The sequence below is a fragment of the Drosophila biarmipes genome, chromosome 2R (genome assembly GCF_025231255.1).
Source record: "Drosophila biarmipes strain raj3 chromosome 2R, RU_DBia_V1.1, whole genome shotgun sequence".
Lineage (NCBI taxonomy): Eukaryota > Metazoa > Arthropoda > Insecta > Diptera > Drosophilidae > Drosophila > Drosophila biarmipes.
Window position 1 is genome coordinate 21,921,790 of NC_066615.1, and position 14,937 is coordinate 21,936,726.

Sequence of the window (14,937 nt, forward strand, 5' to 3'; positions counted from 1 at the left end):
TCAAAAATATAATAAAATATAAAATTTATAAATATGCTCTTTTTCAAACTAAAGCATTTTCTTGTACAAAATTGGGCAACGTGTCCTATGAGTAATTTGTAAGCACTGAGCAAAGCCCAAATTAAAATTTTAATGGGAGATATATAAACGCAATACTTTATCGAATTATTGAATTAAAGCATCAAAGATATTTCTTGCTTTTATTTAATAAATGTGTAAAATTATCACTAAAGTTAGTTATATTTCTTTGTGTAAGATTAAAATATTTATTTCAAATATATTCTCATTATTTCACAATATTATTAAGTAAACTTAATACACAGAAAGGTGTTTGTTATTTTGGCGACCCCAGAAACTATGCAATGAGAACATTTTTTAGGAGGGGTAATTGACTTTGAAATGAGCTCCCGCTTGGCTCGAACTCCAAGAAGATGCATAATCCACTTAGCCTTGGACATTTTGGGGCAATCAAAGGTGGCTGGTTGGAATGGAGAACATGTAAGCTTGGAGTGCTGGCAGGCTGCAGACAGACAGAGAATTCTGTCATTACGAGCTTGGGGAACCATAATATCCGAACACATCCTTCCTGCTTGGCTGGCCTCCCGCGACTTTCCCCTGCTTTCCCTCTTTCCCACTCCAACTGCAAGGAAAAGCGGCCACGAATAGTTTCGGGCCGTTGGCTTCTTTCTGTCGTTTCCATTTTTTGTGAATATGTATATTTTTCTTCGCGTTAGAAAGAGTGTTAGGGGTGGGGGTAGGCTGGGAAAATTCGAGTCATGTGTGGTAGACATGCATAATTCAAAACGTGGCTGGGAAAATGTTTGTCCTGCCTGTGTGTGTGTGTGTGTTGCCACTTTTTATGTTGGTAACTTGACTGCGGGGAATACTATATATGTTTGTGTGCGGAGCTAACGCAATTTTCGTATGCTGAAAAAAAGAAACGAACAAAATGTCGCCGCCTTCGCCTTCTGTTTGACATATTTTTCACACAACGTCTGCTTGTTAAATTGTTGGCGGCAATTTTGAGGTTAGCGTGACAAACAAACACTGCCACACAAGCCCAAACACGCTCACCAACACACTCGCACTGTTGCAAGGACATGGCTTGCAACAGACTTGGTGTTGCTAAGCTCCTTGGGCTTTGCGCTTAAATTCGCGCCTAACAGACTGAGTCTGGCTTTTTTAGCAGTATTTTTTATAGCCCTAGGAAAGATAATATTGTCCATATAAAATCAAATAAACTGTAGATAATAAACTTAATCTATGTAAAACCATGTTATATTTTGTAGATACAAAAAGAAAAAAGGAAACATACATAGACAAAAACTAATATGTCCATATGAATCAATCTTGATTTATAAATTAACACATTTAGTCTACATTTAAGCTAGTGTAACATGGCCATAAATAATGTTATCCAAATATCTTCAACGACTTTTACTTTTCCTAATAACGCATATATTATGTTATAAAATAAAAGTTCTATGTCTTACCTTAATTACTTAATAGATCCAAGCATTTTGACGATATGATAACCAGTGTAACATACCAACCTCTATGGCCCCTCCGATTCTCCTTCACCATTTTATTTCCCCAAAATAAATAGTTGCTTAAAAGTTACTTAACCCAAATTAAAGAGTGCTAAATAATGACCCAGTGAAAATTGAAATCAAACATCCCAAGCACATTTCCGTGTTGATCTCACACCATTTTTAATAGACTTCCACCGACATCTGACAGGGTTAGTAAATATGCAAAGTTGCTTTTTATCTTGGCACATTTCTCTGCAACGTTTTCCATACAACGGCACGCGAAGCGGAGAAAGAGAGTGGCGAGGAGGGTCAAAGGGCACAAAGAAAGTTGGTGTGAAAGCAGGAGACAGGAGAGAAAGCCAAGGCGGGATTCAGAATCGCTTGCATGTTTAGCACTTGACGGCTTAATGGCGAACAATTTGGGTTAAGACAAGGGCCACGCCCCTCACAACTGGACTCGACTGGCAGAAAGGACTGGCCCGGATCAAGGGATATATTCCGAATATGTAGTGAGAAATAGTGGCAGCCAAGGCAGCTTAAATAGGGACATTTCCATTATTGCCAGAGGCCCCTGCCAAGTTATGGAAATTAAAGTTGCAGTCGTTTAAGTAATCAATTTCCGGAGGGGAGTGCACTGGCAAAAGATGAAAATCTCATTTCCCGGAGAATTGTTTTAACTGCAATTGTAATGCGAGACATAAATAATTCGCCCGGAAGTGGAGAGCCAAGCGGTTGAAGCGTCGACATGGGGGACAGGACTCGAAGGACTCGCAGGACTCCGAGCCACCCACTCGACCAATAGCCACTGGCCAAAACAGGACAAAGAACATGGTCGTGGTGAAATGGTAAAATGGTGAGGGGGCAAAAGAGTTGGAAGGGGGCCAAAGGATTGAGCCCTGAGCTCAACAAACATGCAGCTGCCAAGAATTTATTGGCTGGACAATGACAACGACAAGGACCGAGCAGGACAATTATCATTGTAAACATTTTGCCATGACTTCAGCAAAATGAGGAATGGACTACCGAACGAGGGGAAAAATGGTTTTAGCTTGCCATTCAAGCTGCTTTTTTCAGGTTCGACATATGTGTGTCTTGCCAGGGTTTCTTGTATTTGCTTATCCAGCTGTCGGGAATTTCCATTGGCTGAAAAAGGAAACTTTAAGGTAGTCTTTCTAGTCTTTCTAAACTTAAAAGTTTAACTTTAATTTGGAAAACGGCAATTTTGGAGATATGTTTGTTAAAAACCTTCACTAGCATTTTATAAGTTACAACTGCTTTAATATGAAGTTGTTATATTGATATATTTAATATTTTAAAAAATAAGAACCCCTGAAATATATCTTCCAATAGAATATCAAGATGCATGTTAAACTTAAAAAGTGATTCCAAACGTAAGTTCATGAGCAGACCTTTTATGGAAGATATTATTAAAATTATTATTGAAGTTTTGCCATCGACAACGGATGAAAACAAAGCAATTTTGATCACTTTATTATTACCCACTTACTTGTACAGGTTATACAATTATTTTTAGAGTCTTGCCATCGACAATGGATGGAATCAAGGCAAATTTGATGCCTTCATTTTTAGTTGCTGATGTACCCACCTCCTTTCAGAGATTCCCATTCTATATACCTCTCAATTCCTCAATATCCCCCAGCTGAAGCCATTAGTGCCTCTCACTTTTCCGACTGCCGCGAGCGAAGTTTTCCCGGCCAACATAGTTTCGGTTACATTCTCAAGAGGTGGGAGGAGGAAAATGCGAGGGCTGCGAGTTCTTCAGTTGCAGAAGTGCATTAGACGCAGAGTAATCGATACTCGATGGAGGAGCAACTCTGGCCAAAATGCTTTAAGCCTTCAATCAGAAGATGTGTTTGAGTTATCGCCCCTCTGTTTCGGGGCTTCCTGAGAGGAAGGGGACTTTGTGAATCTGGGAAATTTGTTTATCCAACGTTAAGTTTACGTTTATAGGACTTATCAGTTTCCCCAAATTGAAATGTTTGCACTCCGCTGAATCTGCACGCGCTTCCTTCCGGTTTTGTTTACCTTCGTAGAGTGTGTGTGCGTGGGCTAGTATCTGTGTGAGTATCTATGTGCTCATCGAATTTACTTACTTATTTAGGTGGCTATGTTAATGGCACATTAGAATGCGAAAGAGGGTGGGTCCCCTGGATGCCGTCGTCTCTAATGCCAGGTTAGGTAAACACTTGTGAAATGAATTAACTTTAAGCCGCAAAATTTGTGCTCTGTGTGGGTGTCCCGTGTGTATTTAAACGCTTGTGTGAGTGTGCATATATAAATGCTCGTAATTGTTTATTTACATAACTTGACATAAGATTAAAGACGCTTTTGATTAACGATGCGAGAGACAGCAGGGACTTAAAATTAAATTGCAAACATTAAATTGTTGACAGGCGAGGATGGAAGCCTCCGAAGGTGTCGTCGATGTCAGGAAAATACTAAGAAATTCTATTTCATTTCAGTCTGTTTTGTAACTGTCGAAAATGTAATCAGATAATCAGGCACGAAAATGTCTGACGGACCAAAAATAATAATAAGAAATCCAAACACACAGATACACTGGATTACTCACAGTAAAATCTATTTATCAACCCGATAATAACAATATTTCTTACTTTAACCCGTAAATTAATGCATTAAAGTTCTCAAAATTGAGTCGAAAAATCCGCTAATTTAAATAATTGCCATTTGCATAATGCAGAGCCCCGAATTCGAGTGACAGCTTTTTAGAAGCATTTTTCCCGATTTCAATTAGTGTCAAATGCGCAGGAAAAACAGAATTTGCTGCTTCATCCATATTCATCCAGCCCAAGGCATTTGTGTGCGGATTTGCGCGAAAAATGCCAAAAAGTTAAGCGAGTGGGCGGGCTGGGAGTTAGGGAAAGCCGCCCTAAGCCATAATTTAATATATTGACACAAAGCTTTGTCGTAAGACGTGTCTTGGCACCATCATAATCCCCAATATTGTATATTGACAGCTGTCAAAGGAGCCACTTCCCCACTGCGTCCTTCCAGACGAAAAAAGCCACAGAAAAAGTGCGAGGCAAAGTATGTTTTGGCTTAATGCGCAACTATGCGGAAAATATTTGCGCTTAGTTTGAGTTCGGCATAGGAAAATGTAGTCGCACACATGAACCCCGGCTACGTGTGGTGGCCGAGGACACGGGACTTGATGTGGAAGGGGCCAGGACCTTAATCCCGCAAAACAGATTGGCCCACAAACGAACTGGGCCAGAAAAAGAGGAGCGAGGTGACAACTTTAAGACGCCGGCATAGGAGTCCCGAGCAGCCTTCAGCAGGAGATTACTCTAGGCGAAATTCAAATTCAGTGCTTCTTGCTAGGTTCAATTTAATTTATTAGGTGTATCTCTTATTGAGCGGTTGAAAGTAGTTGCTGCTCATGACCTGAATCGAAAATCGCAACCCTATACTTGTTTTAACTTGCTTTAGTTTTATTAGGTACACGAAATTTTGACAACCTTTTTAATTTAGAGAAGAAATTGTTGTAGAAATCGATGGGTGGTCAGGGAAAGTTGGGCCCTCTAAATTGGGCCAGGGACTTGGCCAGCATTAAAGAAGCTTCCTGGGCGCGTTGGGACTTCCCTTGGCTCAACTGTCGACCGGAAGTGGGATAGGTGGCTTCGGAGTCCCTCCCCTGGACCCTGTCTAAATCGTTGGTGGTGTCACTAAACGCATTCTCTGGCCTCGACGGATTTCCCACGCCTTCGAGGGATTTGGACGAGGGAGACGAATAGATACTCTCGGTCTGAGATTGACTTATGATATCTGGCAGGGAACTGCTTTCCAAGTTGTGAGCTGCCCCTGTCGGCTGTTGTGGGGATACGGACTCCACAGTCAGTTCCTTCACCCTATCCGCATAGCGCAGGGTATTCAGAGTGTGCTCCACCGAGTGCAAGCCGGGTGATATCATGGCTATCATGCAGGTCTTGACCTTCTTGCCCCCAATGAAGGAGTCCCGCAGCACCTGAGTGAGCTTGGAGCCCCGGAAGGGCAGATGACCTGACTGGCGACCCAGGGCCCGAATGCACTCCTTCAGAACCAGCAGCGACTTGTTGATCTCCGATCCTTCCAGGCGGGTCACCCTATCCGCCGAGCTGTTATCCGCACCCCTTTCATTTCCCGCCAAGTCTATGAGCGAGAATTTGCCATGCAAACGATTGTTCGCCGAGGATCTCAGGGCGATTTGAAAGACTGCATGGGATCGGGAGGATTTGGCGTTGGCCGAGGTTTGACCCGAGGTTCGAACACTGTTTCCCAGTTCCAGTAGAGCCAAAACCTCGCCAGTGCTCTGGACAGGATTCTCGGTGAGACCCACCACCTGCACCTGCTGGTTGCCGTCTTCCAGGACCCTTAATTGTGGCTTCCCCGGCATGAGGAGATCGTAAACCCGGGAGCCATAGATTTCGAAGAAACTGCAGGAGACCCTTAGCTGGAGCTTTTCATAAGAAGGTGATTTCAGAGTGGTAAAAACATCTCCGGCGGCCATGGCATAGATGCCATCCACGGAGCTCGGCTGTCTTCCGGTGAACTGACCGCCCATCGTGTGCGTCTTACCACTTCCGGTCTGTCCGTAGGCGAAGCAGGTGGCCATTCCGCCCTCGAAGACGTGTCTTATCAGGGGACGAGCTGTACATTCGTACACCGTTCTATTAGAGCAATCCTCATTGAAGACATAATCGAAGCGGAAACTATGGTTATCCAGGAACTTGACCAGGTTCACATGCTTTCGGGGCTCATGAACTACCAGCATGTCCTTTGAGGGTATACTAACCACGTCCAGTTCCCCATCAGCCAGCTCCTTGCGCCTCAGCGGTCTCTTCCTCACACAAACCACTATTTGGTGCTCCTTGGGGGGTTTGTCGGTAGTGCCACTCTTGAAGGGATGGCTCTTCATCTGGAGGCGTTGCAGTCCTATCATCTTAGCTATCTCCCAGTTGGGATTCCCGGGATCCGCGCTCTTTTCCTGCTCCCGCCGCTGGCGAGCCTGCGTTTGGGTTTGCCGCCTGCGTTCCCTTTGTTTCCGCATCCTTTCCACCTGGAGCACCACACCGTCCTCCCGACTGGGCGGCGCCACCTGGCGGGGCGTGGCAGTGGCCAAACGCGGGGGGAAACTCCCTGCTGCCATGCGTTGCTTCATGGAACGCGGTGGTATGGAAGCCAAGGTGCCACTGCAGCGGGGCGGATCGAAGATCTGCGGGTTCATCATGATCACCAGCTCCAAGGGCAGCTCCTTGCCCCTCACCGCATGTCCCTCGGGCCACTCCACCGTCACCAGGTTACTGGCACCGCCCTCCAGCTTGATAATCCCCGCCAAGTGGACTCGGCCATCCGAACGGCGGATAAACACCTTCTGGTTGATCGACAGCTGATCCATGGCCAAAAAAATCCGAGATCACGCAACCCCTGTCTTCCGACGCTCACTTTCTTCCGATTCCGCAACAAATTTATTTCTTACCACTGAAAATTTTCACCAAACGAACGTGCATAATATTTGGGCCGAATCCAGAGATTGCTGATTTTATTTTTAGTTTTAGCTGGAAAGGCTAAAAATCAAAAGCGACAAGCAAAGCAAAGGGTGGTAAGAAGCAATCTGATTTTGAAATTTATCAATTTAAATTTTAAGTAACCAGATCCTTTAATTAGATCTGTTCCTGGATTATATTAAATAAAGATGTTAATTAAAAAAAAAAAAAAAAAAAGTAACCAGATCGAAGGCTTAAACTGTATTTATAAATAACTAAATACCAATTATTTTTTGAAATTTAAATGTTAAAACCCGACTTGCAAGAAATACTACTTTATTTTGTTTGAAGCAGTATTTTTTATGGAAATAATCTCTTATTCGGTTTCGTTTGAATACAAACTAGGTATTGCATATAACCCACCGAACATAATTTATTAAAAACAGTATCTTTTGTTTTTATAAACTTTGTGAATGAGCGTAGGGACGTTAAAAAAATATTTTAAAATAAGTTACTTATTTTTGACAAAGCAATTTCTTGGTCCTTTGCTGTACCATCCCAGTAGCTTAATCTCTATTACTAAAATAAAAAAATAAGATGCTTTATTCCTGGTTCTTCTGCACCATCCCAGTGATATCTATTCCAGCGAGGATTGTTTTAGCTGTTTGTTCAATTTGGGGGCAAACAAGAGGCAGCAAGAATAACCGAATCAACAAACAACACCATTCCGAGGGCCTCTCGGCAGTGGTCCTGGGTATATTCTATTTGCCAAGTGGGTGGTCATGAAATGAAGCATTCTTTTACCAGAAAGAGACGGCCATAGGAGGGGAGACAGAGACGGACAGAGGGCGAACAAGTTGCAGATACGTTTGCATAAGCCGAGACGTGTGTAACGTACCAAATTGTTATTTATTTTTTGAAGTGCCTGCGCTACTGCCTGTGTATAAAGGTGTATCTGTGGAATTTGTAGCTGCAAATGCATGGGTGTGGGGATGCACAGATACATTGCTTGTAGATACGTGCAACTTGTTTTGGGTCTTCGCTGGCATCTTGTTTGCTATTTGACGTCACATTTTGCCAAATTTACCGTGTAATTATCGGCAAAGGCGATGGGGTAGCATCGGAAAAACCGGAAAACCCAGCCCACCACCCACTGAAAAGTGCAACAAGAAATGTGCAAATAAGTGGAGCTTTCCCGGCGCTGGTCCGTCCCTCCTGATATGCAAATTTCCATAGCTTTTTCTGTTTGCCCCGTGCCCCAGGCATATATTTGTTTAACCGTAGTCAGACCGAGCCGGACAGTTTGATTTCGTTGCGGGGATTTCCATTTCATTTTGGCCCGCTTTTACCTGCCCAACTATTTTGTACCTGCACGCATCCAACACGTAAGCCGAATATTTGCTATATGCTTGCCTAAACTGCAATCTGAAATGAACTAATAAACCAATTGAAATGGAAAACATTCGCCCTGTTTTACACACGCACAAAAAATTAATTCCAAATAAATTGAAAAGCCATTGGAGTGGATGTGCATTAATTTTGATGCTCTCTGGAAAACAATAATATATGCATGAATAATGAAGAAAATGATTTCATGGCTATAATCTTTTGATATATTGTATGAGCTCCCGCTTCTTTTCCCACTAATCTGTTTTCCTCGACCAGTTTCAATCATTTTTAAACTTATTAATAAATAATACGCATGCATATTGTTACACACGAGGAATGCATTAAAAACGAGCCGTATCACAGAGTGCAATCATACACAATAATTGTCATTCGGCACGGATTAAACGCTGTTTGCTAATGTAATCAAATTGGACAATTCCGACATTTGAACTAATCCGTTTACATAATCCGGATGCAATCTCACCCCGCCCGCTGATTACCGCCTTTATCGATTCAATTTAATTATGCCTGGAAAAGTTCACACGAAATCGCAAAGCCGAAAACTAAATGAATTGCATAAATCATTTATTAAACAACAATTTCAAAATTGACTTTTATGGGCAGTGAACAGATTAAAAGGTTTGCCAGGCGGCTAAAACATCTGGATGTAGCAGATGTAGAGCTGCATCTTCGGATGATACGGGTCAAAGAATAGAAACAAACAAATGGGTTTCAGTTTTCATGATTGTATGTGATTCTTCCAAAGATCCAAGAACATCCTTCAAACTGCAGATGGTTTAAGAGGCTATCAAAATATAGACGACTTGGCTTGGTAAAACATCGTTCGGGTGTCTGCAACTTGAGGTTGAACTTGTTGTATTGATATGATTCGAAGGGTCCAAGACAGCATGTATATTTAACTCACTCACCTGCAAGGCTGTGTTGTATCCAACGGATTCCTTAAGATGATTAGCACATCACAGAGTTCATCAACCTTTGATAATAGTTGGGCACCACTTTTGGCTTCTCAGGCTTCGCTAAATAGTCATAGCCCTTCCTTACCACGATCCACAATGCCGAACTATCCCGGTTTACGACAAATTCAGCCTTTTGGAGGTAGACCATCATAGAAAAAAGAACAAGCAGCACCACGGCCAAGATCACATATTTCAGGCCTGATTTTTCTTGGATAGCATCCCCAGTGTTGATGGCCATTTTGAAAATATATTTATTTTTCTATGAACTTATACTCAGATATAGTTTTGATGTTACTGCTACGAGATCTTTCGTTGACTGACTGGACTGCCTTAGAAAATCGTGTTGACATGTAGAGCTGGTTGACGTGTAGTTCAGTGAACCCCTGTGGAGATCTCGACGAGTCCTCCAGTGGTTGCTCCCATTTCCTCAATTCCGATTGGAAAGCACTTCAGCCGCAATACAATGCTGCGAAAGAAAAGAAAACAAACCACCGGACACCGAGAAACACACATAAATTTATAGTTGGGCCAGGGAAAACAATGAGATGGAAAAGCGGGGCGGCTTTCTTTTCCATTCATCCGGATCCGGATCCCCGACTGAAGTGATTTCCGTTGTTTCCCGATGTGCTGCGAGCGTTGGTGCATTCAATGGAGTGCACTCTCCCCGCACAGGAATACTTGAGCTGCAGCAAGAAAAGACGCACAATACCAGTGTGGAGGGGCTTTGTTCGAGCATCGAGCAGGGCGTCCTGGCAAATGCCATATACATCCCAGACAAAGCCCCAACTCATGTGCTCCATTTTGTCGGCTAAACGGTTAAAGAAAGTACGCAAATTTCTGTGTTGCTCGCTTGCAGCTGTCTTGGTTTTATTTAAATAATTTTATTACTAAACAAACGCGCTCAAAGTTGGAATGTGTGGAGCGGGTGAAAGCTGCGGGTGAAGTTATTATTAGTTATAGATCAGCAAAGGGCGCCCAGGGATATCCTTCTTACATATCCTCCCGTGCCTTAATCAGGGTTTCCACCAGGCGGTGCAGGGGGTAGTCCCCAGTGCAGATCCGGTAAACACATGTGAAGAGGGGAAATCTGCAGGGAAACGAGATGAGTGGGTGTTTTCATCTTAATATCATACTAACTTATCCTCCAAGCCCTTCTTTTTGAGCATATGATGCACCAGTTCGGCTGTCACCGGACCCAGTGGCTCGTGTCCTGGTATAAGGATGTGCTCCAGCTCGCTGAGAGGCTTTCCTGTCTTGACAAAGGCCTCGGCCAACTTGCGATTGCGGTTGGCTGTTGGACAAATACATATTTTAAAATGTGGCAAGCATAGAAAAAGCTTTTACCATAGCAACTAGTGACCAAATCTGAAATTCCGCATGACTCAAAGAAGGTTCCCATGCGGCAGCCTGGGTAAAAGACATCCACAAACTGAAGCATCTCCAAAAATCCCCTCCGAATGATGCCACCCTTTGTGTTCTCGTTCAACTCCATGCCATCTGAACAACCAGCCGCAAAGGCTATTATGTTCTGAAGGAAGGGAACAGATTATATTATATTTTTAAGTGCCGAAACCCACCCTCAGAGTGGAGCAGATTTCCACACAATCGGCATCCTCGGTAACCACCACGCGGAAGGTGGGCGACTTGAAGATGTCGTGCAGCACTCGGTAGTACTTCTGATCTCGACAGCCCACTGTGCCCTCGGCAAAGTGATCATGAGCCAGCTCGTAGGGCAGATTGCAGCCCACCAGGACGGAACAGGGAATCTATAGAGTTACAAAAATAAAAGGAAAAGTATATAATAATTATAAAGAGCATTAAAGATATAGCCCTGCATGCTAGCCTTAGTTTGGTGAACTATACTACTTCCTTCATAAATAAATAAATAGATAAGTGTAATAAATTAAGGTACCCTAAATCATGATAGATTGGAAGCTACCTGCTATCTTTGCTAAAACCCTATTTTCTATTTATAACTATGACAACCTTCAGCTGCCGCATTATGATCTGGGATATCAGCACGAACTGCCCATCATCGCCGCGCTCGAATCCTTTAATCAGGGAGACTGCGTGGGCAGTGGGCTTCACTTTTCCCAGCAGCGTTTTGCAGCAGCTACTGACGAAGGTGGGCGGGATGGCGAATATTATGATATCGGCATCCCTGGCCGTGGCCACTATGTCGTCCACGGCCACCTGGCAATGAAAAAGGAGACATTACACACATCAACATATGTCAATCAATCAAAGGGCACCCACAATATTCGGCGGCAGTTCAAAGTTCGGCATGTACTTGGCATTTATGTGGGTGGTGTTGATGATCTCGGTGAGCTTGCGACCGTCGACGATTTCCTCGTACACGTACATGGGCACCTTCTCGTCAAGTGTCTGCGAGTTCATCACATTCCTGCCCACATTCCTGGCAATGGTCGTCGCCCAGTTGCCCGACCCAATGATGCAAATCATTATCTTGTCCATCTTGAGGGGCTAAATTTGGAGCATGTACGTTGAAATAAAGTATCTAGTATCTGTTCCGGTGACTTTAAAGTCTGTGGTGCTACATTACAAATGTATTGTATTCAATAGATAAATAATATCTATGATTGCCGTAACCTAGTGTTGACTTCGCCGAAGGCATTTTATTCGATTAAATTTCAATTTTCGTCTGTGGATTAGTAATTGATGACATTAATTATGCTCACGGATAGGTATATTAACTGAAATCTATTCAAGAGGCCCTTACTAACCGAGCGTAATTAATCTGTTATGTATAAATAATGCGCTTAATTAATTGTGATTTTGCCAACTTGAATCGAAGCTAATTTACCCCGCAGAAGTAAGTGCATTCCGATTTGCGGCCATAAATTCCGCTGTTAGCCTTAAAAATTAATGGCCAAATATATTGAAGCAATCGCCGGGGCAAATACACAATCGCGCATTAATATATATGCATATTTACATGCATATAAGTTTCGTGTACACATATTGATTGAGTGCTGGGCAAACAATTCATCAGTGAAAAATTACGTATACGTCACGTTCGCCAAAATGGCAGGGCAAATAATTAACTGTGGCAACCGCTTTCCCCTTCAGTTACCAACATGGCTGCATATGCCGCAAAAAAATTAAAGCTGATGCTGCAAAAACTTCATAATTCGCATATTTATTTTTTAATTACGCAGGCGTTAAAAATTCTGGAAGAATTTCGCAGGTCGCGCGGCGGCGGCAGCGGCGGTTATTTAAATAAAATATCAAATTGCCAGCGTTGAAATGCAAAGGGCGAAAGCCAAAGTGAAAGTCCCATCGAAATCAATGTGCAAGAAAGTAAACACTTCGGCTCTGTGCGACGCGCAGTTGGCCACCCCCTTTCCGGCCCATTGCAGCCCATCTCATCCAATTCCGACCAATCCGACCAGAATCCAACTGCAGCCCGCCGCCCAGCGCCATCCACTCGACTATGAAATCAAAATGGATGATGGGCGAAATGAAAATGGAATTTTTAATGAGTTGCTGCCGAGGCAAAGGCCAAACGAGCTGCTGGCCGAACAATGGAGCGGAGACAAAACGATGGAAATGAGACGGTCCAGAGGGTGGATGGGGGCGTGGGGGCGGTAGCGGACCAAGGCCGTTGCAGTCAAGTGGGGGGAGGGGTGGTGCGACGAACCCAGGCCCTCAAAATCGCTGGACAGCACTTTAAAGGGTCACGAAAAACAGGGAAATCGCTGGCACTTGGCTAAAGTATCAGGATCACTTTATGTTACCGGAGGAATGCAAAAGGTTGGAAATGGATATACTATAAAGGTATATTAATAATTTAACAAATAAATTGGATGTTGGGATGCAAACTTAAATAAACACTTTATTCAATAACCTAATAATTTAATTGCCTAAAAACCTTTTAATAATCTAAACTACGCCAAGATTTAAATCCCACATTTAAGTGGTGCGTAGTTAAACAGTTTCCACCTAAATGAACACATAAGTCCATAACTTGGTCAATGAAAATTCGTCATTAAAGCTCTTACACTTGGTTTCCTTTAATTAAAGTTACTAAATGAGCTTAAGTCTCGAATAAAAGCAAGCAAATTGTGGAATAAAATCGCAAAATGCAGACAAAACATAAAGTCTCAGTCCTATTTAAAACCTGCAGGTGGCCTAATGAAACGCTTTGAAAGTATCCCGAACAAAATTCGTTTTTTATTCCGTCTTGGGAGCGTATAAATTATTCGCACACATGTCCTGTAGCCCCTCCGTCCTACATTAATTTCCGCTTCTATTATTTTATTCTCGGTTCCTGTGCTCTCTGTTTTTTCCTCCTGCCATAAAGTAAACTTAACTTGGGCGGTTGACTGAAATCATCTCAGGGATACGCACATAAAGTTTTACCACGATTTTTTATGCTTTGCACCTTTCATACCTGCCCGCCCTTCCTGCCCTTTCCTTTGTGGCAGTTACTCATATGATTTTGTGACTACAAAGTTGAATCGTAAATAAAATTATTCCATGTTTTTGTTAGCTGCAACGTGATTTCGAGTGTCTGTGTTGGATGGGGGATGGGGCGATGGAGGGCGGGAATAGTAAGTAAACTTTCACTTTCTCCTGGCTTCAACTTTGAGCGAACTTTGCAATCTTGAGATAAACTAATTAGCCGGATGTGCTCCATTTTTACGATTCTAGGTTGTATATCGATTTGCGTTAAAGATGGGCTGAAAGGAATTACAGATTTGTCCTAAATGTAGAATTCTTCGGAGCAGTTTATACGAAAACTTACGATTAGCCGTAGTTAATACCAAGGATTTTATCTAGAATCCCAAATATTTATTAGGGTTCTTAGTGAAGGTATTGAAATAGTACTCATAAAATGTATACATCTTAAAACCTAAGCGAATCTGAAAGATGATATAGCTTCCCTGTTATAAAAACTGTTTGTTGCGCTTTCATTTTAGCCATCTTAGCTGCCATTAGATGGCACACGAAAAGTTTTTTGCTCCGCGCTGGCGCTTTAAAAGGCATTAAATTACGCGCAAAGAAAAGTTTCTGGCCCCAAAGTTGGGCTGGCTTCGAGTGAAAATCAGATACAGACACAGATGCGGATACAAAGCGAGAGCTCTAGAGTGGAAATGACGAAGCCACAGTCTTAGATTGCGTGCGAAATGCAAGCAAAGTTGGCTTGTTAATCGGGGGAAAAGGGGAAAGCCGGGCTAAAACTGCCAACTATGCAAACTGCCCGGCTCCGAATGAAATCGAGATAAACTACTCACAATATTTACTTTTAATTGGAGAAGTTCAAAGAATAAACAAATATCAAGGGACCGAGCGATAGAACGATGCGGCATTAAAAGTTTTTGTTCTGCGTCCCTTAGCCACCTTCTTCCCCATACTAATGGGCGAAAGAAACACACTGATATGTACACGATGAGAAATGGGATTGAGATTTATTACAATTAATTTAGAATATGGTTAGGAATCTTGATGATACCAGGATATGCCTGGAAAACGCTTGTTAAAGAGTTTACTAACCTTCTTATTTTTGCAAAT

The 14,937-nt window shown here is 42.7% G+C and overlaps 2 protein-coding genes and 2 long non-coding RNA genes across 4 annotated transcripts; all 4 read right to left on the minus strand.

Moving 5' to 3' along the window:
- Positions 1-3,012: 3,012 nt before the first annotated feature.
- On the minus strand, positions 3,013-3,832 carry LOC127011078 (uncharacterized). Its single transcript, XR_007764131.1, has 3 exons — positions 3,647-3,832; positions 3,496-3,578; positions 3,013-3,437 (listed from the first exon to the last, which is right to left on the minus strand). It is a non-coding gene; the product is annotated as an uncharacterized LOC127011078 (long non-coding RNA).
- A 1,149-nt stretch (positions 3,833-4,981) lies between these two features.
- On the minus strand, positions 4,982-7,149 carry LOC108022207 (kinesin-like protein Klp59C). The gene has a single exon (XM_017091061.2). It carries the CDS (start codon positions 6,946-6,948, stop codon positions 5,077-5,079), a length of 1,872 nt encoding a protein of 623 aa, XP_016946550.1. The 5' UTR covers positions 6,949-7,149; the 3' UTR covers positions 4,982-5,076.
- Positions 7,150-8,993: 1,844 nt separating this feature from the next.
- Positions 8,994-9,951, minus strand: LOC127011077 (uncharacterized). Its single transcript, XR_007764130.1, has 2 exons — positions 9,355-9,951; positions 8,994-9,283 (listed from the first exon to the last, which is right to left on the minus strand). It is a non-coding gene; the product is annotated as an uncharacterized LOC127011077 (long non-coding RNA).
- Positions 9,952-10,263: 312 nt separating this feature from the next.
- On the minus strand, positions 10,264-11,964 carry LOC108022333 (glycerol-3-phosphate dehydrogenase [NAD(+)], cytoplasmic). Its single transcript, XM_017091196.2, has 7 exons — positions 11,659-11,964; positions 11,389-11,595; positions 10,980-11,168; positions 10,747-10,930; positions 10,540-10,693; positions 10,397-10,489; positions 10,264-10,334 (listed from the first exon to the last, which is right to left on the minus strand). Exons 1-7 carry the CDS (start codon positions 11,875-11,877, stop codon positions 10,304-10,306), a joined length of 1,077 nt encoding a protein of 358 aa, XP_016946685.1. The 5' UTR covers positions 11,878-11,964; the 3' UTR covers positions 10,264-10,303.
- Between the last annotated feature and the right edge of the window lie 2,973 nt (positions 11,965-14,937).